The sequence below is a fragment of the Thamnophis sirtalis genome, unplaced genomic scaffold, assembly GCF_051295495.1.
Source record: "Thamnophis sirtalis isolate CommonGarterSnake01/CBP01778 unplaced genomic scaffold, rThaSir2_p1.2 scaffold_11, whole genome shotgun sequence".
In the NCBI taxonomy this organism is placed as follows: Eukaryota; Metazoa; Chordata; class Lepidosauria; order Squamata; family Natricidae; genus Thamnophis; species Thamnophis sirtalis.
The window spans coordinates 53,412,404-53,439,852 of NW_028261391.1; the positions used below are offsets into that span (position 1 = coordinate 53,412,404).

A 27,449-nucleotide genomic window follows, 5' to 3' on the forward strand; every position below is an offset into this window, starting at 1 on the left:
ACAAAATAATGAAGAAAAAAGTTTACTTCATTAACATTTCAACTATAACATACTGAAAGTGCAACATACAATGTTCACTTCAGCTAAAAGCTTCTGTAACAATCTGGTGAGGTATTATTGTTTGTAAACCCTAGTTCATATTTTAATACAGTCAATCCATTCTGACATAGAAAAAATATTGGCTAATACAAAGAGGGGGTGCACCATGCTATACAACAGGAGACTCAATGTCACCAAGTGAATCATTAAGAGCTGAGCTACTCAAAGCCACTCAGGATGTGAACTTAACTCTACTAACACAGTCTACACCAGAGAACTTGGCAACTTTACGTTTTGGTGACGTCAACTCTCAGAATTCTCCATCCAGCTCTGCTGGCTGGAGAATTCTGCGAGTTGAAGTCCACAAGTCTTAAAGTTGCCAAGTTTGGGGATCCCTGGTCTACACTTTCAATCTCCTAAATATGTCCTTCCAATTCCGATTAATGAAAATGACATCACCACAGCTGCTGCTGATCACTTTAATAGAAGATAGTGGGGAAAAATTTAACCCAAACCTTTGGTTCCATTGGGAAATATGGCTGCACTGACTGCTATGTGGCCCTTCAGGACATAGGTAAAACACTCCTGCAAAGAAAGAAAACACAGTAAACACAGCAAATAAAAAAATGTCTAGTCATTTGTGGCCTGGACCATTTATATACATTTCTGGACTGATATCTGTCAACATATTTGACATATGGATAATAAGGAGCAGTATAATCCACAAATCTCTTTAAAACTAATAGAGATGGAGATTGTAGGCTAATAGAACCAGCTTTCATACAATCAGTCTTTACAAGGACTTGCCATAAATGTTCTCCCTGGATCTGCTATATATTTGAATTAAGAATTTCTGTCATTGACCAGAAGAAAATTATTAAGCTATGCTAATACACTGCACATGCTTCTCAATTTTAGAGATGTGGGGAATGATGCATTGGTTTGCGAAATAGGTGACTAATGCCAAAGTACCTTGAAGTGATTTGAGGATGCAGAGAGAATGAATGAGGTACTAATTGCAAAGAATGAATAGGTTGAGAGGAAAGGCAGTCATGACTAAGGCAGTCATGATTAGTTGGAGTTGATGAGTTCCTCAAAAAAGAGAAACGAGAAGTTTAAGATGCTATATGGATAAGGAGAAAGCAAGTAGCTAAAAAGATACAGAGATATAATAAATTAAGTGTGTATAAACTACTTTTAGATGTATTTCTTCTTGTTACCTTCCTTCAATTTTCTTTACTCACTACGTACTTTTTTACTTGATTTGTACAATGTTGCTCACACCAAAAGAATAGCATTCTATGTATTAACTTAAAAATAAATTTAAAAATAGGGTAGCTTTTTTTAATTAGAAAAATGAAGCCCTATCTAACTTGATGCATGTCTTCAAAGTAGGTGCAAAAATAATTGGCTTAATAACTATTGAAAAGGACCAAAAAAACCTGGAAACAAGTTGATGTATGCTGATTTTGCTTTTGGATCATTATTTTTTCCCAACACTGAACTCTAGTTACATTGTTGAAAAAATAGGATTTTTTTCTTCTTTTTCTTTCTTTTTTCTTCATCTTCAGTCATTAGTCCAAATATTTGAGTTAACTTCAGAAGAAATCATGGACCAATTATACTGACAAGATCAATAAGATGAAACTGATCAAAATAAAAGGTAAATTTCAACTACCTATGGATAAAAGCTATGTACAGCTTATATTCAGTGATGCTACAGAAGATACAGTAGGATAATAAACACACCAGCTGGGCAACACAATAGCTAGGGACCTGTAACTCTACCAATCAACTATATACACAGACAAAGGTGGGATAATGCAGAAATGCTGGAAAAGGATGCACTTGTACATATGATTTGGAAAAACTTACAGTAGAGGATACATGATATACAAACTAGCTAGCTATAGGAGGACTTGGGAGTGCACAAAATGCCATCTTAACTCTATATGGAGTTACTTGTTTGCTGTTTCCCTAGTTTAATGGTTTCCACTCTCAGATATCTTTCAAAGAATCACTCCTTCCTTATGGAAGCTGCCGTCCATGAGGATGAATGGCTTTGGATCCCTAAAGTTGGATATATTACCTATAACATTTAAGGGACAATTCATATCATCAGATTTGATTTTCAGTTCCATACATTAAATGAATGCAATCTAGCAAATGATGTAACCTAGAATGTTTACTGATTAAAGGCTGCTTGAGAAAGGCAATTAGAGGAGAAAAATATTTTGTATACCTTTTCGTACATCAATGGGGTACCAAAATGCATAGTCCTTGTCACATCTGTAGTTCCATCCCTTCAAAAAAAGAACAAAAAGAACTTCTAAAAAAGATGTTTCCAATATTATAAGATAAAAACCCAGGTTCAAATTCTAATAACTAATAACCCAGTGAAGGAAGAATGTATTTTGTGGACGTTTTCAAACAGTTTTGTAGAATGAGTAAGATTCCAGAAGAATAGCCACTGCTTGCCCGAATCACTTATAAGAGGCCTTTTCATTACTGAGAAGTAGTTCTATACAATGAAATTATCTCACAGAGACACTGAAAGACCATTGGCTCTCCTTCAGCATTTTAGAGTTTGAATAAGATTATTCATAAAGGAACTCTGTGCATCAGACTTCCTCTGGAAACTAAAATGTAGAATTTGTCTACCAAATGGCAGAATGAACAAATAATCAATAGAGACTGTCATGCTGATATCATGCTTATTTTTTCTACTTTGCATTACTGTTATTAACTTTATTTTTTTCATATGGCTATGTTCCTACCTTTAATGAAGCACAATTTGTTTTAATTGGGCTTTGTTACCTGTCATGCAACCCGTATCAGACAACATGCTAAATTGTATAACAGGCATTACAAACAACAATGAATGGATTTTTGAAACATACTAAGCTAAAACAAACAAATAGCATTATGGCTTGGCACAATATGCAAATCTAGTCAATATCCTTGAATCATTTCGATTTATAACTTGGAATATGCCTGGCAGACCTTCAAGATAGCATAAAATATAAACACAGAAGGTGGAATAGCAAGATAGAAAAAAATAACTGCAGCAGTATTGATTTTCAGCACATATTAATAGATGATCTTCAAACTCCTAAACTACAATGTTTCTTCAGAATTCTGAGATGCCCTACAGGTTCACAAATATTTCAGCTACATGATGATACAAATTAATTTTAAACACATTTTAAAAATTTTAAACTACAACTTTGAAAAATTTGGTTTTTTCCATTCATATCTGATTCTTCAGAAGCTTTTACTAATCTCATATGTTCTGTATGCCCTGAACAGCAGTTCTAAGATTGGCAGTCTGCAGACTCAATGCAGATTCTGAGGACTGTAAGCAACCTATTTGGGAAGTAAGATGCTGGAAAGGCTGTTTTATAGGTTATACACAGTTCAGCATAAAACGTGTGGATTTAAATTATTTCAGTCCATTTACCACTTCATTAACATTGATGGACTATAGAGTGAAATAAGATTTTTCCCCCAAGTTGGTTATATTCAGAGTTCCAGGCACTCTGCCCCGCTCAGGTCATGACTTGACCTGAAAAGTCCTTCCATTAACTTTGCAACCACAGCTAGTTCAGTTCTGCTGTCCTTAAAGCTTGGAAAATATTATGGATGGATAACTCATTATTCTCAAGTGGCTGCTTCTCTTTGTAAATCTGAAGGAACCAATAATTAGACTGCCTGAGAAGAGAAAGATCCCATTGTATGTCTTATCAAAGAACATTCACACAGTTCCCATTCAAAGGCCTGCTTAAGAATGTTGGCAAGCAAAAATGCCAAAATTCTGAAGAAACAATTTTCTCCTGAAGATCAGGTCAGGCCTGCAACATTCTTCAATATTGACTAAAACAGTTTAAATCTCTATTAAATCTTTCCAAAATACTCAGAATCAGAATAGAGCTGGAAGGGACCTTGGAGGTCCTCTAGTCCAAGCCCCTGCTCAAGCAGGAGCATTTCAGAAAAGTGACTGTCTTCTTAAAAACCTTCAGTGATGAAGCATCCACAAATCCAGCAGAATGCAGGATTGCAGGCTAATTTTGTCAACTGCCAGCAGTTCAATCTTGACAGGCTCAAGGTTGACTCATCCTTCCACCCTTCTGAGATCAGTAAAATATGGACCTAGATTTTTGGGGCAATATGTTGACTGTAAACTGCTTAGAGAGGGCTGTGGGGTTTTTTAAAAATTTATTTTTATTTTTTAGCGTATGGCACATGTTAGCCAGGGATCACTGAGGTGGCTGGCTGCCTCTGTGAAAGGAATTTTTTGGGCGGTGTTATCTTTACCCCCAGGATGCCTGAGTGTGGGTAGGCAATCAGGAGAGGCTTCTTTCTTGTCCCTACGTGGTGTATTCAATCACAAGAATGGAGCCGCCAATCTCAGTGGTACACAGGCCCAGCGTATTACTGTGTGACCCACCGCAGCCCCCGGAGAGGGCTGTAAAACACTGTGAAGCGGTATATAAGTAAGTGCTATAGCTATTCTAGCCTTTAATAATCTTTAACAAATTTATATTTTTCCATCAAACTAACATCATTAAAACTTTGATATGTTATCCTAGGAACTAGGGTCCTCTGAATGGCAACATCTAGACAGGAAGCAAATCCTATTTCAAACTTGATCCATCGTAAGGAAAGCAAAGGTAAAATAAAAACAAATTTTAATTTAATAAGGCTGCCATAAGCTTCAATAAAAATTTATCTTCTCTGCGAAGTTTGATTATGTTTTTCATTAATCGCCTTACTCTACCTCTTAAGCATCCCTTAAGCTAAACTTAAGCAAATAATGTTATTCTGATATTTTGCCCACTGCAATGTTTTATTATTCTTTATTTGCAGGAAACATATGTTCAGAAAAAATAGTCTCTGATATTGTATCAATTTAGCAATATTCTGGTATGGCAAACATCAACATTTGCATTCTGACAAAAACTATAATAAAATATTAATTGCCCAGCCATTGGAGTTCAAGTCCAGCATCCATACAAAGAAGTCATAATGGAATAGAAGATGAAATAAATGAATTGCTAGTTTCAAAAAAACCCTTTCCCAACCTTGTCAGAATAACAATAATTGTACTTATTATTCTTTTACTATGGTTCTTTAGAACAAATCTGAGATGATTTAAAGGGTTTATCCCTACATAATATAGATAAGAAAAGGGAGTTATTGTCCTAGGTTTATTGGTTTGAAATAGAAATAGAAGCATAAGCTGCAGGTATAATAACCCACTTACTTGTATTGAGCACCAGAATCCAAGAGATAGATCTCATTCAATGACAAAGTTCTATTTGTTTCAGGAGAAGGCCTATTCAATAATAATAATACAAATTTAATGTGTCAACATCTTGTTTCAGGAATGCAGTTTATGAAGCTATTGCTTACATTATACAATTAGATGATTAACTTTGCCATGCATGAATAATGTTTAACAATAACACATTTGGTTCGTCTGTTACATATAATCTATGAAGGTATCTATGAAGTTCATGTTTAACCAAAACCTGGGTGGCTTGGACGGGCTGTTCTCTCTCAGAAACCTGGCATTAACCAAAACTCAGGACAGAGGTGGTACAGTAGCTATTATCATGCAGTACCCACCTGCTTCATTGAGGAAGAAACTTGTCCTGCTGATGTTAATTAAGATAATGGTTAACATCATCCTTAAGAAACCATCACTGAACTCAACCACATTGGTAACCTCCATCCTGTCTACAACTTTTTCTTTTGGGGAAAGATAGTTGATAGAATCATTGGCATACATCATCAGGAAACCCCAGAGGAAGTAAATTATCTTAACCGCTTTAGTCAGGTTTCAGATCTTGCTTATTAAACAACATTGATTGCTCTTGTGGATAATGTCTGGCAGGAACAGGATGGATCTGGTACATCTATCCTATTCTCCTTGATCTCTTCCCTCTGTGTGAAGTACCTCAGAGTTCAGTTGTATGTCTATTTCGCTTTAAAACTATACGAAGTTTTTGGAAGGTTATCTAATGTCTCAGGTGAACTATGATCAGTATGCTGATGATACCAGCTGTCCATTTCTAACCAAGTGAGGTTATGGATGCATTGTCTTGGTATCTGCAAGCTGAGGGGGCCAAATGGGGAACTGCAGGCTTTTAGGTCAATCCTTAACAGACTGAGTGACATTGAATTTGAGGGTCCTTAAATCTGGTGATTTTCCACTTGCTCACCCCAAATGGAAAAGGTCACAATTTGGGATTCCTCCTTGACTTGTTCTTAGAGGAACACATGGAAACTGTGGCTAGGAGAGTTTTAACACTTTTTCTTTGGCACTAATTACATCATTTTCTGACCTAAGAGGCACTAGTCAATTGAGCATGGCTTGGTCACTTCCTGAATAAATTTGTTGGTCTCCCAGGTAAACCAAACAAGAAATATAATCAGGTGACCTAATTCCATTTTATTCTCAGGCCACATTAATAGACTCTTACAAGTCTTAAAATTCAAATTCCTATCATCACTTTTAACAGTCTGATATATTAGGGCAGATCCTTTTAAAGTTTCTTTCTTTACCCATTACGCATTGAGAGCTCCTCACCCTTTTATCTGATCAATTCCTGGGCAGTGTCTTATCAGCTGGTCCCTTAAAAACATTCCCACATATCATTACAGAATTATTGCAAGGCTGTCCACATGTGGCTGTTCTTGAACAACATTTGGAAGCTTCAGCTGGTTTAGAATGCATTGGCATGAGCAGCTATGGGCTCACTTTGATGTATTTATTTTATATGTCCTGTACTGCACTGCACTGACTCCCAATATGCTTCTGGATCAACTCAAGGTGATATTATCATCTATAAAGTCTTTTGCAGCATGGAGTCAGATTATTAGTACAATGTTTGTAAATTTATTAGTTATATGGTAAATCTCTCTGTTCCTTTCTACCAATCCCCTTCAATCAGGCAGGAAATTCTGTAGGTTTCATCTATTGGAAGAATATCATTTGTGGGACCCAGAAAGTGAGATTCTTCTGTCAAGGCACTTGCCCTTCGGAACATCTTATCTTCCAAGATTAGATTAGCCCTGACTCTGTCAGCTTTCCAAAGAGCTTTAAAGAGTTGGATTTGTTCCCGGGCACTGGAATTTAGATTAGCTGGAACCTGTGGGATGTTCATAGTTTATCAGATGTGTTTTTTTATCTCAGCACTTATTATAGATTTTCTATATTTTTATTTAGTTGTTATTTTATATAGTGTTTTTATCTGTTGTTAGTTACCCAGAATCGCTATGATGAGATGGGAGATGGAAAGCTGTAAACATCAAAATAAATATTGACTTAATTCCTTGGATTGAACTATCATGTAATACATACTTTCAAAAAATAGATAAATATGGAGGAAGCTGCCTAGCTGTGGCAATTCCTTTTCCTTTATCTTTAACCATCATTTAAATCTATTTTAGTTTCTATTCTACAGCAAGTACTCTGACCAAGGTTCAGTTGTTCACTGAAGCTATTTTTAAGACTTCTTTTAAAAGGGCAGTTTTCCAAATTTTAAGTCATGCAGTCCTTGGCAACAGGGATAAGCCTCTGCTCACATTTTGTACTTCTATGGCAACAATCACAAGGATTCCATTTTGACAGTTTCTCAGTAATAATTTTGAACACACAAATAGCCAGAAGAGAAAGCAACAAAATCTTAAAAGCCAGCTTCTACTTCTGACTGGTCGTGGCGCAAGGCAGATTCTTCTTTGTTGCTTCTCCCACAAATAGGTATAGAGGGAGACTAAGGCAGTATGAAGATTCTAATTCTCTAATCCCCACATAAATTAAACAGCCAGAAACTAGAATAATGCTACCATCAATGGAGATTATCATTCCAGGTCTAAGAAGCCTAAAATGACATAAGGACAATATTTGATGAGTTGGAATGCAAGGAAAAGGTTTGCTTGTCACAATCAAATAGTAATCAATTTATTTTGAACTTAATTTGAACTAAGCTGCTAGATACTATAATGCTAGATGTCTTTTTGATTACACAATCAGCAGTTAAGTGCAAGGACTTTTATTGCTCTTACTTGTAGTGAATGATAGCACCATTTGGGCCTGTACTTGAAATGGTAGCAAAGCTCAAGTCAACAAAGTTCTCTTGCTGCCTGAAAAAGACAAATATTTCATTTTAAAAAAACAAAAAAAACCCAAATCACAAGAGATTTTTCCTAGCGGTATTTTCTTCAGTTGCCTCTTCTCTTTTGGTCATTTGTCATTCCCCCTTTGCTGGGTAGGATTTGAAATGCTAAGAAGAAGGAGAAGGTACACAACTCTGAATACTAAGAAACAGAGGCCAACCAAAGTCATCATCTTTCCCTAGTCCAATTCAGTGAGGTGATGTAGATTCTGGAGATGTGGAATCTAACCACTTAGTCATGCAAGCCAAGACTTGTTCAGCTTACTCTATAACAGTGGTTCTCAACCTGTGGTCCGCAGACCCCTGGGGGGAACCATGATATTTCACAGAGCGTCTGTGAAGGATTGAAGAAATGTTATGATTTAAATCTTAAGACTTGGGGGGTCCGTGGTCATGATCGGTGAACACAAAAGGTATTTAAAGGGGATTCATGGTGAAGAAAAGATTGAAAACCACTGCTCTAGATTAATAATAGGTAAGAAATCAACCAAAGTTTGGAAAGCTGAAAGGAAGCTGGAATTAGGTGCTAGACTAATGATCCTGTTAGAGTCTCCATCCACTAACAATAAACAATAGCACTAGCAAAAGCATTTAGACTTATATACTGCTTCACAGTGCTTTACAGACCTCTCTAAGCAGTTTACAGAGTCAGCATATTTCCCCCAACAATCTGGATCCTCATTTTACCTACCTCAGAAGGATGGAAGGCTGAGTCAACCTTGAGTCTGGTAAGATTTGAACTGCCAAATTACAGGCAGGCAGCAGGCAGGAGAAATAGCCTGCAGTACTGCACTCTAACCACTGCACCATCTGTTCTGACCTAGGCTTCCTGATTCAGTAAAAAGCACACGCATACTCCCCAAAATCGTCTTTTTATTTCAAAGGCTTTGAATTATGTTCATTCACAGCCCATAATGAATCCCAAATAGTTGTAAAGAGTTCTACAGCAGCTGCCAAAGTCTTTCGGGATAAGACTGATAAGCACCCACCTTTATCTTCCTGGAAACACTGCCTAAGACTTACTTGGCAGTTAGGTTGGCAAGGCCACATGGAGCAAAGAGTCAAAACGGAGCTTCAGAAGGTAAACTGACCAGTATGAACCAAGTTGCTTCCTGCAAAAGCTCACGTATCTTTACTCCTCCTTTTTGTCCTATGGGAGGGGCCAATCACCTCCAAACCTTGCTCCCGAGTTGTCCTTTTTGTCTTAACTGTTCTTGCCTCCTGGCAGCTCTGCGCATGCACGCACTGGGAACAGGAGGAGCCTGTTTCTCTGTCTCGCTGATGTCTGACTCTGGAGGCTCCGGAGGCAGCACATAACTCCCAGATGGCCCTGGCTCTCTCTCAGCCTCTGACACAGAGCCCTCATCCGAGCCTATCCCAGACTCCAGGACTGGCCCATGTCCCTCCCCATCCTCCTCGCTGTCGGGACTGTGCTGCCAGCTCTGCAGGCTGCAGGCAGACCACAACACCACTGTGGTTCATTACGTAAATGTTAGCTGGAGTGCTTCAGAATAGGTTATAGCAGTTAGACTTATATACCGCTTCATAGGACTTTCAGCCCTCTCTAAGCGGTTTACAGAGTCAACATATTGCCCCCAACAATCCGGGTCCTCATTTTACCCACCTCGGAAGGATGGAAGGCTGAGTCAACCTTGAGCCGGTAAGATTTGAACAGCCGAACTGCAGAACTGAAGTAGCCTGCAGTGCTGCATTTAACCACTGCGCCACCTCGGCTCTTATATATGCAAGTTTATTAATTTTGTCTTAAAAGTACGGTAGGGTTGATTTTACAGTCCTCAAAACATTATAATTACTAAAATTAAAAATGGCTAAAATTTTGAAAGACAGCCAAATGGTATAATATATCTGCTCTCACATGAAAGCTCATGAGATTTCGTGGCTTATTTTTAAAAGAACAATTTCATTTTTTTGGCATATGCAAATGTTTTTATTTTTAGCATGTGGAATCATCTACACAAATTGTCATCTCAACAATTTGCTGAATCTGGAGTGCAGTAACCCAGGACATCCCACGTTAGTCTTTTTTTTCTTACCTACGAAATTCCTCTGCTTTATCTGCTGCTATGATTTCCGTAATGTTGCCCTTGGGAACCTGGCAAGCAGCAGACAAAGTTGTATTAAATCAATAAAATAGAATAGCCTCAGTCAGACTTTTTAAAATTTTCTGCATACCTACATTTTTTCTGATATGTCATTGTTAGCTTCCCTCCATTACATACTAGCATTCAATAGGTGGACTGATAATTACAAAATGTCTATGCATCAGTTATGAAGAATATATCTCAATAACATAATCAGAAACTTTCCGTATTGGAAATGAAATAGAAATTTCATAGGTTGCTCTCATAGAGGACTTGTGGTAGGGTTTGAAGGAAGGACTATTTTTATCCTATTGAACTTTCACTACTAGTAGTAGTAATAGAGCGGCTTTCAACACACTATTGATCACATTATTATTTGGCACTACCTATGAGAGTTGGAAGTTGGAAGCACCATTTCACAGTCCTTCTACTCTTTCCTGAATTGCAAATTCAGTTTCAGGTGATGAAAGGAGGGGAGAGGACAGTTCCTTGTTCATTTCCTTTTGTCCCAGAGTTTGGTATTTTCTCAACCCTTAACATCCTACATAGCTGGATATAAAGACTGGAAGTGTCACCCCGCTGTTCACAGTGAGGTAGCATCAATTTTCAGGTGATACCCCGTACCAGGGGTGGGTTCCTGCCAGTTCTAACCTCTTATATAGAAGAGGTTTCACAAATCTACAGTGCCTTTTAGAACCGGTTCCAGCTCCCTCCCACCGCCCGTCCGCACATCATCAAGGTGAAGAGCGAGAGGAGGAATTATGGGAGTTGAAATCCACAAGTCTTAAAGCTGTCAAGTCTGAACACCCCTGGGGTTTTTTTTCTAAAGGGCTAGGGATGAAAGGGTCTTGTAGCTTGACAGCTTTAACACTTGCATGCTTCAAATGCCAGAGTTTCTGAGTCAACATTTTGGTTGCTAAGCAAGAGCGTTGTTAAGTGAGTTTTACAAGTTGGCCACACCCACCCAGTCACATGGCCGGCAAGCCACTCCCACCAAGCAGGCCACACCTACAGAAGAGGTTCTAAAAAAATTTGAAACCCACCACTGCCCCGTACCTTCACTCTGTGCCAAATGGAAGATAACAGAACACACAATGCCTGGAGGCCTTCAGGATATGAATGGGGAGAAGCAGGCATGGCCTCAACCCAAACAAGACAGAGTGGCTACTTATTAAGAAACTTACTGATTGCAGGATAACAGATTGTGCTTCTCCAGAGAATGTAGGCCCATAATTTGATGGCCCTTCTGGACTCACATTACACCTCTGTTCAGGACCCACGTTAGTCATTACCCATAAAAGCCTGCATGGCTCAAGGTTGGCTATATTTTTCCTAGATCCATGATGCTGTTATGCAATTCATGTAAGTGTTCACTCCAAGTAATACACCTCTCATAACAAAAGTCTGTAAAACTGTACCTCCTTCTCCAGCCAATTAAACAGCTCACACAATGCAACAGCATCTTTAATCTGTCATTAAAAGAAGAAATAAAAGTTAAAAATGTAGAAGAATTTGGAAGAATCCATCCAGTGCTTCCCATATACTGTGTTTCCCCGAAAATAAAACAGGCTCTTATTTTCTTTTGACTTTTGAAATAAGCCTTATTATTTTTGAGGTGCAGGAGACGGCGAGTGTGGTCACCTCATGACTGCTGCTGTGTTACAATATTTTTGGGGATGGCTTACTTTCTGGGCAGATCACTTACATGAGCCTTCCTCATGCCTTCAGCTTCCGCCACATTCTTTACAGCTTTTGCTATGCAGATGGGAGTGTAAGGAGTGAGGTAGCAGTGATCCTAAAACATAGACAAAACCCAAAAAAAAAAAAAACACCAGAGTTTGGTCAGGTCTCTAAGTACTTGATGGTCCAGGTGTGGCATGGCATGGTCAATACAGTAAACTACATTTTCTTTGACATCATATCTGTGCTTGGATCATAATCTGCTAATTTACTCATTTCCAGACTCTTATCTGTTTTGTATTTATATCCTTCTTAACCAGAACTCAAGAGCATCAAAATGCTAAAGGACAAGAAAGGTTGGAGCTATTAAAGTATTTTGGCTCATATTTGTCCCATGTGTGAGATATTATTGTAAACAGCAGAATAAACAGCAATAATAAGGCTTGAAACTGAAAGACGTGATAAGGGAATACATTTTTAATCAAAAAATTAAATTCCCAAGGTCAGAAGAACTGCATAATAGGCTGCTGAAAGGAACTTCCTAATGATCTCGCCAAACCTTTATGTATCATCTGCAAAAAATACTAAAGAACTGGCAGGCAACTACAGGAGAAAAAAAATTGTCCCTGTGTTCAATGAGGGGGGAAAGGAAGCTCCAAGGTAATTGCCAGGCACCAGCATGGATTAATCAAGAAAATAGTCTCTGATATTGCATCAATTTAGCAATATTCTAGTATGGCAAACATCAACATTTGCATTCTGGGAAAAAAAAACTAGCCATACAAAGAAGAAGTAATAATGGAATAGAAGATGAAATAAATGAATTGCTAGTTTCAAAAAAAACCTTTCCCAACCTTTGTCAGAATAACAGACTACCAGATCAATGTTACCTTGTTTCTTTTTTCTAAAAAGTGAGGAAACTTTGTTGAACATCTACAAATATAAATTAATTTTAGGAAGTCATTGAATACAGCTTTCCATGATGTTCTGATTAGCAAACTAGTTAAATGTAAGCATTACTTAATTAACTGTAAACATTGAAGTTAAGGATCAGCAGGTTCACACCTTGATCACATTTGCATTAGTAACAATGAAAAAGTGGAGGGGATGCTTCTTCTATCTGCAAATGATAACAGTTGGGTAAAACAGGTAATGAAGAGAATCAAAATTATGTTCATAGATCAGAGAAAAGGGCTGAAGATAAGAAAAAGACATTTAAGAGAGTCCTGATTTAAGAAATCAAGTGCACCAAGAATACGGAAATTGATAAAGAGTATTTGTAAAAAGGGTTTTGGAAGGCTGTTGCAAACTGAATCTGAGTCAGTGATAGAGTATGGCAACAAAAACAGACAAATGCAATTTTAGACTGCTGAGTTTCCTTTCTATCAGAATTATAAAATAAATATCCAAGACACACACAGTCTGTGTGCGTCTCTCTCTCTCTCTCTCTCTCTCTCTCTCTCTTTCTCTCTCTCTCTCTCTTTCCCTCCCCCTCTCCCTCCCTCCCCCCTTTAGATGCTGATAATCTAATCTGCCTGTCTTTTTCTAATTCAACACATTTCTTGAATAAATTCTTTAAACGTACTAGTCATTTGATCTATCCAGAAACCACTAGCAGCTTCCGAGATCTTGGCTTCGGACATAAATTGCCTGTTAGAATGTACACACCTTGGGAATGGCCTGAGTTAGAGCATAGCTGGCTTTATCACTGAGCCAAACTTTTTCATGTGGAGAGAGAGTTTCACAAATTGATTTCAGAACATTGAGGATGGAATCGTACGGCAGCACTTGTACATGCAATTCAGGGTCCTGAGCAGAATCCAGGGACAGATGTTCTCTCACATTTGTGTCTACCAAGCGATTACCATCAATAAACAACCTAAGAGAAGAGTGGGGAAAGAAACAAAGGATGACAAAGTGCCCCTTTAATAAAGGAGGGACAACTGTGTTTTTACATTTATGAAGGGTCACTGGGAAAGTCTTAATGATCTTGATGTCAAGCTCATTAAGATAATTACTACAATGTCCTTAAGATAATACTTCTCAGAAAAATAAATTTAAGAAATATTACATATGGATGATATCCAAATCATATTCTGTACAGTTTAACAGTTATAAAACTCTGATACAATACATAATATTCTGTTCAACTCTCCCTAAAGCACTTTAAAAGCAAGTAGCAATATAATGGTGTATGGTAATTTTAATGCAATATTTCTACATAAATAATGTTTGAGTAAAAAAATGATGAAATCTATGAGGTGCTGGATAATAGCAATAACATTTAGACTTATATACCGCTTCACAATGCTTTATAGCCTTCTCTAAGTGGTTTACAGAGTCAGCATATTGCCTCCAACAATCTGGGTCCTCATTTTACTGACCTCGGAAGGATGGAAGGCTGAGCCAGAATCGAACTCCTGGCTGTGGGCAGTTTATTGCATTCTAACCACTGTGCTACCACAGCTTCATAATGTTATTGTTAATAAAATCTAAGACAAACATGAAGCACAAATTATCACAGGGAATCAATCAAGAGCTTCGAAAAATAAAATAAAGTAGTTTAAAGATCTTTAAAGGCATCATGTATTATATCCATTGATGCTGATTTGGAAATACATATGTATTAATACAAACACTTTGTTTTTAAAGATTGTATGTAATTTTTAAAAAAAACGGCTAAGTATTAGTAAAACAAATAAGAAAGCTATACTTCTTACCTGATAGTGTCTATCCCTATGATAGCATAAGCAAAAAATACTGGATTGTATTCCACATCAGACCCTCTAAGATTAAAAAGCCCTGTATCACAATAAAAAGACAGCATTAGAGCCTTAATTAACATCCAACCAACCTTTTAACCAAGATCCTCATCCAGATAAAAATTTCTGGATCCTTTCACAGCTTCTGCCACAAGATGGCACTATTATGCTGCACTGGAAACTGCTTTCAAGTTGTGTTTAGTACAGAAAATTAGAATCAAATGACAACATATTTAGTTTTGACCCGGCCTTCTTTCTGGATCCTGATTTATAGCAGCCCACCCAAAACCTGACCACAGCTTTAGCCCTAGAAAAGACACTTTTGCTTTAGGCAGACATGCAGCTTTGCAGTTAGTGCTATGTATGGGAGTCTTGGAAGAGTGGCAGCTCCAAGAAAGTACCAATTATCTTCAAGAGCTAGGACTTTTTCACCCATCTAATGCTGAGATGCTTAACATTACTGGGAACACCAGCCACCTTTTCTTTATTTCCTTTCTTGTTAATTGCAATGATCAGCTAACTCCTCTGATCTTTGCATTTCAAAAGCATTGCTACTGACTAGCAAGATTTCCATACTGTACTGTTGTGACTCAGCAGATGTCTGCTGTGAGTCTTTTCAGGATACAAGATTCATTATGCAGCTGGGGCTTGTTAGGGGCAGGTTTGGAGATAAAAGGATGGATGCTGCCACGCCCTAGTCGCAGGAGTCAACGTTCCTTCATGCGTTCCTGGGTTCGTACAACATTGCTTGATACACTTGGATAAGTGCTTTGGTGTTTCATGTAACCCTGATTCATGGAGACTTTGGAAGAAGTGCATTGCTTGTAAGAGTTGTTTTGTATTCTGTTATCTGCTTGAAAGAGACTGTATTTCTGTTATTTTTGGGCTTGAAGCCAGTTTGAACTGAGAAGTGATAAAGAAAGTTCCTTTTAAGTTTATTTGTCTTGCCGTTTGTTAAGAGCCGTGAAGGGGGGACAGAACAGATTGACTCCTGCCTGACAAGCCTTAATCTCAGTAATTATGGAACAATTAATGGCTGAAAATAGATTAATGGCACAGCAAATCGCAATGTTGTCGGATCAAATTCAACAGTTGCAGAGAGCTGCAACCCCCCCCCCCCCCCAGCCAAGGAGGAAGTGCCCAGTAGCCATGCCAGATAAATATGATGGGAGTCTGGCCATGTTTGCAGCATTCTTGGGACAATGCCAGCTGTTTATTAGCCTGAGAGCGGAGGACTTTCCCACTGACCGGACGAAGGTGGGATTCATGATCAGTTTGCTCTCAGGAACAGCTGCCCGTTGGGCCACCCCCTTATTAGTTCAGCAGAGCCCTTTGTTGGATGACTTCCAGGGCTTCTGCCAGTATTTCAAATGGATGTTTGAAGATCCGATCAAGGGGGAAACAGCTGTCAGAAGTTTGAAATCACTGCAGCAGGGGCATGGTTCATTGCAGGACTATGTGTCTGAATTCAGGCTATGTAGCCAGGATTCCACATGGAATGAACCAGCTCTAATGGACACGTTCCAGGATGGATTGTCTGAGGCCTTGCAGGATGAACTGGCAAGGGTGGACAGGCCACCGACGTTCGACGCGTTGGTCCACCTGTGCCTCCGGATAGACGCCCGGCTGCAGAGGCAAAGGCCTCGCCATATATTCCAGGAGACCACCAGCATGCCGGTTCAACAAGGGACTGCAGTGGACTGGGAGAAGCCCATGGAGTTGAGTGCTGTCCGACCTCGAGTGTCACGGACAGAGATGGAGAGACGACGTGCAGAGGGATTGTGTTTTTACTGTGGGGATCTTGGACATTTGGCAGGGAGCTGCCCCAAGAAGAACAGAAGGGTTGCGCGGACTGCAGCCGTCCCTCAGCAATGCACGATCAAGTCGGACAACCAGCACATTGGTGCGGCCGTGTTACCCCATTCGCACAAGATAGCGTGCGTTCGGGGGGTGTGGAGTCCCAGGACGGATGCCCTGCCGAGTAAAGTAAAGAACTCCGACCCTGCGAACTCGCTTCCACCTCAGACTCTTCTACCCGTTGCATCCTGCGCTGCCGTTGGTCATCCCGTGAGCATGCAGTCTGCCGTTTGTTAAGAGCCGTGAAGGGGGGACAGAACACTGTACTAAATCCCAGTGTGGTTCATTAGATCTGGGATTATGATGTTACGGAAAGTCAGCTGTGCGATTTATAAATTTTGCTTTAGTCTCACTATATTTTATAAGTCTAGCCTATTATGCTTTTTTTTCCCAACAAACTGAGTAGGCAAACCATGATCTAAGAAAAAAATAGAGTAATACGCCGGACATATTGCTGGATGTATTTTCACTGCCAATGCCCCGAAATCACTCAACATAGCAATAAAATAATGTTGAATGGCTCACACTGATACTCACAAGCCACATCATCCAAAGCTGTGACAACAAACCAGAGAGCCTTTCTCTCAGTCATTTTGCCCCGCAGAACTGTAATTTTTTCTCTCCAACTGATTCCTGCAACAGCAATTCAAATTAGAGCTCAGCCAAACTGGGATTCAGACAAGTGCACAACCAAGGACTTCCTTGCTGCAAATGGGTAGCATTACCTCTGTGAGTTAGCAAATATTAAAGTTACAATAGTGGTTTCAAAATCTCATGCCAGCCCTTTCCATTTCCTGTGCTCTGGTCAAGATCAAATTTAAAAAGGACCCTGCTGACCTGATGCCTGCCAGATGCCGGCTTAAAAAAAATCAGAAAATTTGTAGGGTATCGTGTTAAAAAACCATGTTCAGTGCTGTATCCACAAGCATATTTGGGTTCCTCTTACCTGTGAAGCTAAGATCTAGTGTCATCAGAGGCTTACAAGGTCGTGATTGCCGATCTGCCCATATGGCATCAATCAAATTGTCCTTGACTGGCACAAGAACATGGCCAGCACATTTCAGAACTTTGTTCATTCTCTTCCACTGGTCTGAAAGAGGCAGAGAGAAACCATCTGTTAGATAATGCATTCCTGATATGCATATACATAATCTCCATGTAACACTGCTGTTGCGCAAGCTGCATTGTTGCCAGTTTTCTTTTGGGCCCAATTCAAGTTATCAGTTATCACCTGTAAAGCCTTCCATGGCATGAGACCAGGCTACCTGAGAAACCATCTCAAACCAATGGATCTGTCCCACCCCACTCGCTCCAGCAGATCGGCATCTTGCCTGGTAACTGTAGCCTGTCATCCATCATCCTAAAGAAAAGTTATTAACACTTTATATAGGACCTGGATTGTTGGGGAAAATATGCGGACTCTGTAAACCACTTACAGAGTGCTGTAAAGCACGTATATATGTCTATGTTCTATTACTATTGCTATATACCACTAGCTGTACACCAAACAAAGTTGATTGGTGAATAGTATATAGGGGCAAGGTGTGAAAATTTAACCCTTTACACTAAGATGGAAACACTGGATCAAACTCACCAGCAGGAATAATAGAAGGATCCACTCCAACTTTGGAACCTTGAGGAAGTACACTTACAAGCCAGTCCTCTTGAGTAGGGGTGTCTTTCAGTCCTAATGAAAAGAAATCCCAAAAGACAAGATTGCAAACATTAAAGCAAGGCCAATTCAAACCAAAATGAACTGGATAGGATAATCACCTTGTTCCCTACATGGAAATCATTGCTTTCTCTTGGATGAATAAAGGCAACCTGAGAAAGTAAAACACAAGCCCTATTTCTGTAACATTCACATGAATTAGGAGTGTCAACATTCTGTTTAAAATAGTATGATGATGAATATTAATTTTACTTTCTTTATTCTCATTCCTGCTTGTAGTTTACTTAGCATGGCAAAACCAGGAATTACACAGTGTCAACTAATAACAAATGCAACTCCTTAACTGAAGAACTTAGGTTTACATAATGTAAAGTAGTGTTTCAAACAAAGCAAGTATTCATGAGATTTATTGGCCTTAAGGCCTTCACTGGTCTTGTAGTATGTCAGAGAATAACTTTAGAAAAAGCAGGTAGAATTAAGTTAAAAATCTAATTTCACTTACATGAATTGTATGTAATGTGTTTTATCCTTAATAATTATTCCCTTTTTTCATATTACCGATTAGAGTTTGATATATATTACAGTTTGATGGCGTGCCAATAGACGTTTCTCAACATAACCCTGTGAGATTCTCCTCAGCTAAAATAATTTTCTGGGTAAGATGAAATAAAACCCTGGTTTGGGTTGACACACACACCCATCTTCATGAGTGTCCAATTGGAATCCATTTGTTGGGATGCCTGAAGGAAATAGCGTCCATCTGTCCACATGGCGGCATATTGCTCTGTTATAATGGCAGTTCCTGTCAGAAAGCAGAGAAGATAGCAGAACTGAAACTACAGAGACAATGGCAGACTTTGCTCTCATTTAGTAAATCCAAGAAAAGTAAATATTAATCAGATTTTAACACTAAAACACCTCAAGCCTAGGTGGAGTTTTGGAGTTCTTTCTGGAAAAAACCTTAAGAAGGAAGAAGATACTTATCTTTGCCTGCTAAGCCAAACCCCTGATGACACCAAGCAAGAATGCCCTGCGGCATTAAAAAAAGAAATAGTTGAAATCATTTTTTTTCTAAACCAATGGAATATTGAGTAGACGAAATAAGAAATGCTGATCCTGTAAAACAAAATTCTTTGGGCCAAGGCAGAAGAAAAGGCTGGAAATAAAAGATAATTAAAAATATCTAAATAGTCATTGGAGATCAAACCATTAAAATATGTCACTTCAGCAAAGTAAGGAAAATGCCAATTGGAGCATTGTGAGAAGCAATTTGCTCTATGATTAAAAGATGGGAATCTATTGGATGATTTGATTTCTTATAATTAGAGGTCCACCAGAGCTATATATACCTGACTTGTTAATTTGTTAATCTTATTTTGCTTAGCAGGCAAACAGGAAGCTATAGAAAAGGTGAGTTGACAATGTTAGCACGGCATGTTAATCAGCGGCACAGCTTGAAACTAAACCCAATTCTTAAGAATACAGTGCAATGCTTGAAGCCACAGGAAATGTTGCTAAATAGAACATGCTGTTCTGATGCAAGGCTTACTCTCTCACACACACATGCACACAAATAGAGAGGGAAAAAGGCAGGGAGAGAGGGAGGCAGGAGAGAGAGACACAGAGACAGAGAGAAAGAATTAGTGTTCAATGCTCAGTGATTTCAGATGCAGAAAATGTTCTTTAGGGAAGCTAAACTTGGCTAACTGATACTGTTTACTGCAAATCCCTGAGTACAAGTATCCTATTTTCATAAGCCTTGGACAGAGAAAAAGGAAAGCTGTAAATACTCTATGAAATAGCTAACAGGATTTTTGTTTTATTGGAGAGTCATCTAAGGGTCAGCAAAAGCTCATTACTACTCTGGTATTACATCACCAGTCCAGCTGGTGTGTATGCTGAAAGAGGAAGCAACAATTCAAACCTTTCAAATCTTTTTCTGTACAGCATGTAAACTGCAAAACCAAACAGTTCTTCAGAAATGAGCTAGTCATTTCTCTCTTGCATACATACAAATGATTATCAATAGTGCTATAATTTCACTTCCCCAACATACACATGGGGAAAGGGGGAAGGAAAGGTCTCTTACTATATCTAAGGCTGCAGTCTGATGTGTATGTACCCATTCTGGATAGACATGGATAGAATTGCACAATCATGAAGAGTCAGAAGGGAATAAACTCCCCATCTTTCACCTTGTTCTTGTCCACAGCCTGTTCATCATTGACCCATGACCTTAACTGGTTACCTATTATATGTGGTCCACAATATGACATCATATTCTTCAAGCAGGAAGTTCATATGTGATATTCAAGAAGGTTTTCTATTGGAAGAAGGCGGGGCTTAGCAGTGAGAAGACGGATTTTCAGGCTATTCCTGAAATTCCCCTATTCCGAAGCATTTGGACGGTCCCTTTTTGGACCAAAGCTGTCCCGGAGAGACAGTGAAAGGTAGGAGGAGATCCAGTGGCCCCAGAGACGTCCGCAAAGTCTCCTGAGGGCTTTGAATTTAACCTCCTTTGCCAGTGACTTCCAGATTAGCCATAAGGCTAACTGAAACTGCAGATAGCTCCAAAGAATGGCGAAAGTGTTTTCAGCTGGTAAGGTGATTTTATTACTCAGAGAAAGACAGTCCGCCTAAAAATTCAAGCTAATTTAAATTAAAGAACAGAAGAATCTAGCGGTGATTTCGATCTCTTTATTGGTTTATGGACGGTGGTTATCCTACTTTTTAAATGTTTTAAATGCTATTTACACGGACAAAGGATAGATTACTCTAACATCTCCTCTGACCCTCTGCAAGTGGGCTGTAAACCAATTCACTATAATTTGGCTCCTTACAACTTGACACTTTTATTGCTTGGCTGGATTGGTCTAAAATCTGATAAGATTGTACAGTTCCCAGCTTGTTTTTATTTGCAAATACCTCAGAGTTCTCAAAGAAAAAATAGTAACTGCGTACAAATATGGTGTCTATTCAAGCCTCTATTCAAATGATTTCTTCGGCACTACAAAAATTATCTGCCACACATGATAGAATTGAGAGGAAACTGGATTATCTGCTGTTTCTAGCAACAAAATATGAGGGAAAAAATGAAAATGTTGAATGTTTGAATGTTCTTCAAATACAAACTAAGGATGTCAGAGATAAAGATTTTCAATTTGCTGATATTCGGGCAACTGGTTTACCTCTGAGGGAGAAAAAGATGGAATGTCTGAAGGGGGAGCAGCCACACAGAAGATTTACTTCGAAAGACAGGGCACAGGAGGAGTGAGAAGCATTAAAGAATTTATACTTTATGAAATACCATCTGCAAAACTTTTGATACCACCACTGAGAATTAAAGACAAGCTGATAAAGCAAATAAAAGGAGGACGGCAGCATTATATGAGAGGCACCATAAGCAAAAAGGTGCAAAGATTTTTTTGTATGGACTTGCTCATAAAGATGTTTGGAGAATTGGACCCACGAATGGCAACAGGATTAAGGCGATTCTGTTACTGGAGAGACACAGGCTGATAGATGGAAGAGTACAATTTAAAACTAGCTAAACCTAGTTAAATTCATTTGTAATAGTTATAGTTGAATAATAATTGATAATGATAGTAATGTATATAATGTTGAGTTGCTATGATAAATAATAATTGGATATGAGAAGGGAAGGTTAGAAATATCCTTGGACTATATATAAAGGTTATTAATCACAATAATTATTATTATAAAAATAAAATAAAACTATATACAGTTAAATCTTAACTAATATGGGGAAAATGCTATGATATACGATATAATTAAATAAAGAAAGGAAAATGATAATAAATTATATACATGGAGGATGGAATTTTTGGTATTAAATATTATGGATGTTTAGCTAAAACAGGATATGAGGATTTGATGTTAATGGAGGATTTTATAAACAAGTAAATGAAATGCCAGCATGTGGTTATGGATTAAATCTTTGGTATAGTTAAGGATGAAGGATGTTTAAACAACTGTAGTCAACTAAAAGTGGAGGTATGATGATGTTAATATGGTAAACATTTGAGTTAAGATATTTGAATTAATATGAATTAATGGAAGAGATGTACAAAAACTTGTTGTAACCAGCTGATATACTTTTTTATAACATATACTTGTTGTGGTTTTTTTTTCTGTTTTGTTTTTTGTTCTTTTTTGTTTTGATTTTTTTTTCCCCACTGTTGTGGGTATGTGTTGTTTATGTAACAAAAAAAATAAAAAAAATAATTAAAAAAAGAAGGTTTTCTATTTACTTTAATCACTGAATATGGAATTAATACAACATCAAAGACTCTGAAAGAACTTTAAATGGTCAACTAGTATGGGTAGTTCTCTATGACCTGCCAACACTTTATTGTATTAAAAATAAAATAAAAATAACAAAAAATAAACAAACTATCAGAGTTGATGTACAACATAACTTTTTTTTCCCCAGTGAGGACATGGGATTGCCAAATGTTAAAAACAGATGACTGGAATGTTCACTTAATGCATCTGAAGTATCTATATCACTCTACACATAACTAAATACATGTCAATGCCTCAGTGTATACCAGTGGCAGCCTAAATAACATTTATGTATTTTCCGTTGAGTATAGAACAGTTTATCCAGAGAGCATGTAAACCTTTGATTTTCTCTCTTAAAAACTGAAATTAACCCCAAAAGAAATATAAAACATCAGGGATCATATTCATTTTTTAATGCCAAATGATATTTTGGGGACCGCATTTTACAGGTGACTATCTGAACATCTATATATAAAAACAAACAAAGGAAAAGATATTCAAAAGAAAAGAAAAATACAGAAGTTCTCTCTGTAATTTAGTGAGAAAAACAAAGGTTCCATTAAGGGCCCCTTTAATTGAAAGAGAGATTTGGCACTGGATGCTACAGAGCTACCAACTTTAATAGACTGGACATAATTCTAGAAACTTACCTGCAGAACCATTAAATCCACAAATGAACTCTCTACGGCAGTCACAGGGTGCAATGTATTCACTCTGACGAAGGTAAAAATAAAAAGCAAAACTAATGATGATCAAAGGGATGCACATAAATTATCCTTGTTTCCTGCTATAATTCTTTCAGTCTTGAAAGATCTTTGCATATTCCTCATCAGATGTCCTTGTATCGTTAAGAATATGGTTGAACAACACCAAAAAGAATACAGTACTTCCATTGGGTAATCCTAGATCTGTCTCCAACTTTCCCTTTCTCTTTCAATGTCAATTAAGTAGCATTACAATTTATCCCTATATGGTAATCAATCTTAACTATGAAACATATTTGTATTATTTTTAAAAAGTTACTTCTACTAACAGTGATTAAGATGTAGAGTTCCCTAGGTTGCTAGTCCTGGGAAACCTTAACTTGCTTTCCCTTGACAATGGATCTGGAGTGGCCAGAGAGTTTATTGCTGTCATGATAACTATAAACCTGATCCAACCTATTGCGTTCTGATTTCCATTGAAAAACTGTTTGTCGAGAAGAAGGCTGTCAAACTCATGACTCACAGGATGGATGCGTCATGCACTGGCCACGCCCACGCCTGGTTTAGCGAAGGGGGAAAAGTCCCAATACATCACATGATGCCGCCATGAGAGCAAGAATTTGACACCCCTGGTCTACAAGAACAATGTAACTGTATGCAGCGAGGAAGATTCTGTAAGATTGTATACCAATCATGTGATACTTGAGATATGTGCATGGAAGCTTCACATTTAAATTTTTATATCAAAAGACTGCCTCACTGAAATTATATCTTGGTAATGATCACAGCACAAATTGCAATTGGGAACTCTGTTCATTGCAGTCTGTTTGGTGAGAATCAATTTTTTCTATTATCTGAATTACTTTAGTGGGGTTTTTTTTTCTGAATGCCATTTCTCAAGCAGAAAACAATACAATACCTGATGAGCATCTCCAGAAGGCACAATATAGGCTTGAATGGGTTCAGAAACATATTTGGAATTTTTCATCACTTGCCGAAGCTGCTTCAGCAGTTCTGTAGTTATTTTCGGAAACATGGTCCTACTAGAAAAACAAGAAGTTAAGAGCACTGCTGATTTTGTACTGAAGATTTAAAATTCCAGAAAATTATCAAGTAGAATTTTTCAATTGAAATCGTTTGAATCTATATTTATAGCCCTTCCCAACTTTGCACAGTACAGATCTGCTGAAATAGCAGCCTATGGAATTACCACTCTTGACCTGCCTTTGAAAAGATTGTGTGTGTGTGCACATGCCTTTGAGTCAATCTTGACTCCAGGTGTCAGCAGTTTTGAAAAGTCCCTGCAGTTTTCCTGGCAAGATTTCAGACGTGGTTTGGCACTGTCTCCTTCTTAGGGCTGAGGGAAGTGACTGGCCCAAAGTTACCTGTCTGGCTTTGTGTCTAAGACAAGATTAGAACTCAGGGTGTCCTAGTATATAGAGTAGTGTCTTAACCACTAAAACAATTTAGTCTCTATGAAAAGACTAGCGGACAAGAGAGAAAGAGAGGTTCTATATATTTGGGTCACAATAGAAAGGTCATCAACCTTTTCTAATCAGTAGAATTCTTTGAATTTTAGCCTTTCACTGAATGCCCAGTCAGAAAAACACTGGAGTGATTGATCATGGACCAAAGCTGGTTGCACAATTACTTCCTTGATAAACTCTCACGGATCTTACGTTAATCATCTTGAATTATTTGATAGAGGATAGCTGAAAGAGGACAGTCTAGAAGAAGCTGTATGTAAGGAAACATTTGGAATTAAAAATCAGCAGATGCTTCGAGACATGAAAGAAGAGCAAGGACACAGAACAGGAAGGAAATAATTCACAAGCTGTTGCTGTTTTCAGTTCATAAGGAAAGTTCTGAGAGCCATCACCTCTTCCACATTACTACATTTCCTTGCCAGGAATAAATAGCAGGCTCTACAATTGTTCAAGGATTGTTTTCCTTAGTAAGGGTAAATACTTGTCTGTTCTGAAAGCTTGAATCTAGCTTTGTTAGCCATATTACGTTACACAATCTCTTCCAAATTCAAGAAAGCATAGATTAGTAGTTAATCTGCTGAACTAGGACCAGGGAGACTTAAGTTTAAATCTGCTTTTAGACACAAGATTTAGCAGGTAACCTTGGGATAGATTCTTAGACTGATTTCTTAAGACTAATGTACCTCAAAAAATTATTGACCCTGTGGCATACACTAGTCCTGGAGCTGTTCAGCAGTTACAATATGGAACATGCAAATAACAGAAGTGAGTATACCCCCTCACATTTTATAAATATTTAAGTATACCTTTTCATGTAAGAACACTGAAAAAATGACACTTGGCTACAATGCAAAGTAGTGAGTATACAGCTTGTATAACAGTGTAAATGTGCTGCCCCCTCAAAATAACGCAACACACAGCCATTAATGTCTAAACTGCTGGCAACAAAAGTGAGTACACCCCTAAGTGATAATGTCCAAATGGGGCCCAAAGTGTTGCTATTTTGTGTGGCCCCCTTTATTTTCCAGCACTGCCTTAACCTTCTTGGGCATAGAGTTCACTAGAGCTTCACAGATTGCCACTGGAGTCCTCTTCCACTCTTCCATGATGACGTCATGGAGCTGGTGGATTTTAGATACCTGGTGCACCTACAACTTCCGTTTCAGGATGCCCCACAGATGCTCAATAGGGTTTAGATCTGGAGACATGCATGGCCAGTCCATCGCTTTACCTTCAGCTTCTTTAGCAAGGCAGTGGTCATTTTGGAGATGTGTTTGGGGTCGTTATCAAGTTGGAATACTGTCCTGGGGCCCAGTCTCCGAAGAGAGGGGACCATGCTCTGCTTCAGTATGTCATAGTATGTGTTGGCATTCATGGTTCCCTCAATAAACTGTAGCTCCCCAGTGCCGGCAGCACTCATACAGTCCGAGACCATGACATTCCCATCACCATGCTTGACTGTAGGCAAGACACACTTGTCTTTGTACTTCTCACCTGGTTAGCACCACACACACTTGACACCATCTGAACCAAATAATTTTATCTTGGTTTCATCAGACCACAGAACATGGTTCTAGAAATCCATGTCCTTAGTCCTTAGAACATCCTGCTTGTGGGCTTTCTTGTGCATCATCTTTAGAAAGGGCTTCCTTCTGAGACGGCAGCCCTGCAGACCAATTTGATGCCATGTGCGGCGTATGGTCTGGGCACTGACAGGTTGGCCCCCCCACCCTTCAACCTCTGCAGCAATACTTGCAGCACTCATACATCTATTTCCGAAAGCCAAACTCTGGATATGACGCTGAGCATGGACATTCAACTTCTTGTCTAAACTGCTGGCAACAAAAGTGAGTACACCCCTAAGTGATAATGTCCAAATGGGGCCCAAAGTGTCGCTATTTTGTGTGGCCCCCTTTCTTTTCAACCTTCAACAGATCACTGATGCTGAAAAATTGTTCCTTAGAAGACTATTTTGATTAATGATCTGGTTTGTCCTCATACAATTCTAGCACATATATTTGGAGGCTCTAACATCAGCTGTGCATTCTCAAATGTCTCCACTTCCTAAATGGCATAGATTTCACTGGACAATCAAGTCAAATGTTTGCTACATTAAATACTATTGACATATTTTAAGATTAACATCTTAGTATCTGAACAATTAATTTGGCAGATGGTTGATACTCCTTCAAAAAGCAGAAAACAGGGAAATCTGACATATACAATGTACTCACACACTAATTGTCTCTGTATAAACTTTTGCAAAGTCACTGTGTTTCACTTACCATAGTACATTAACTAGAAGGCATTTTTCCTAATTCAATAATTTTTTTATCACGTCCAGATAATTCTAAGACAACATTTCTGTCCCTTGGAAAACTATGATGTTATAAAGCATATTTCCAATTGGTGGGACAGTGTTATTCTAATAATGAAAAAAAGAAAGAAACTGCCACAACAAATTAACTCTTCTTCAGACCATTTAAAAGAGATTGTGATCTTATGGGAAATTATCACAGTTCTTTACATTTTTGCAACATTTGGGCTTTAATTCGTGCTTTCTTGCCTTGCCATATGAATCGAGCCACTATTGTCTCCAAAGATATTTTAAAAAATTTGTCCAATTTAGTTGGTGCCATTTGAAACAGAAACAAAAATTTC

General features: G+C 38.3%; 1 protein-coding gene across 5 annotated transcripts in view; it reads right to left on the minus strand.

The window, feature by feature from the left end:
* The window catches only part of XPNPEP1 (X-prolyl aminopeptidase 1), a 46,042-nt gene that overhangs the window by 6,701 nt on the left and 11,892 nt on the right, over window positions 1-27,449 (minus strand). For 2 of the 5 annotated variants that reach the window (XM_087725817.1, XM_087725816.1), the window contains exons 3-17: window positions 24,221-24,341; window positions 23,248-23,311; window positions 18,990-19,094; window positions 18,215-18,307; window positions 17,567-17,710; window positions 17,158-17,253; window positions 14,722-14,803; window positions 13,670-13,880; window positions 12,027-12,116; window positions 11,740-11,790; window positions 10,274-10,332; window positions 8,110-8,187; window positions 5,303-5,374; window positions 2,282-2,342; window positions 555-624 (exon numbers count right to left, since the gene is read on the minus strand). In XM_087725817.1, the coding sequence (XP_087581943.1) occupies window positions 555-624; window positions 2,282-2,342; window positions 5,303-5,374; window positions 8,110-8,187; window positions 10,274-10,332; window positions 11,740-11,790; window positions 12,027-12,116; window positions 13,670-13,880; window positions 14,722-14,803; window positions 17,158-17,253; window positions 17,567-17,710; window positions 18,215-18,307; window positions 18,990-19,094; window positions 23,248-23,311; window positions 24,221-24,337 (1,393 nt within the window). In that variant the 5' untranslated portion in view covers window positions 24,338-24,341. Of the gene's footprint in view, window positions 1-554; window positions 625-2,281; window positions 2,343-5,302; window positions 5,375-8,109; window positions 8,188-10,273; window positions 10,333-11,739; window positions 11,791-12,026; window positions 12,117-13,669; window positions 13,881-14,721; window positions 14,804-17,157; window positions 17,254-17,566; window positions 17,711-18,214; window positions 18,308-18,989; window positions 19,095-23,247; window positions 23,312-24,220; window positions 24,345-27,073; window positions 27,296-27,449 lie in introns of those variants that run through there. The other 3 variants (XM_087725815.1, XM_087725814.1, XM_014062895.2) reach the window with 2 other exon arrangements.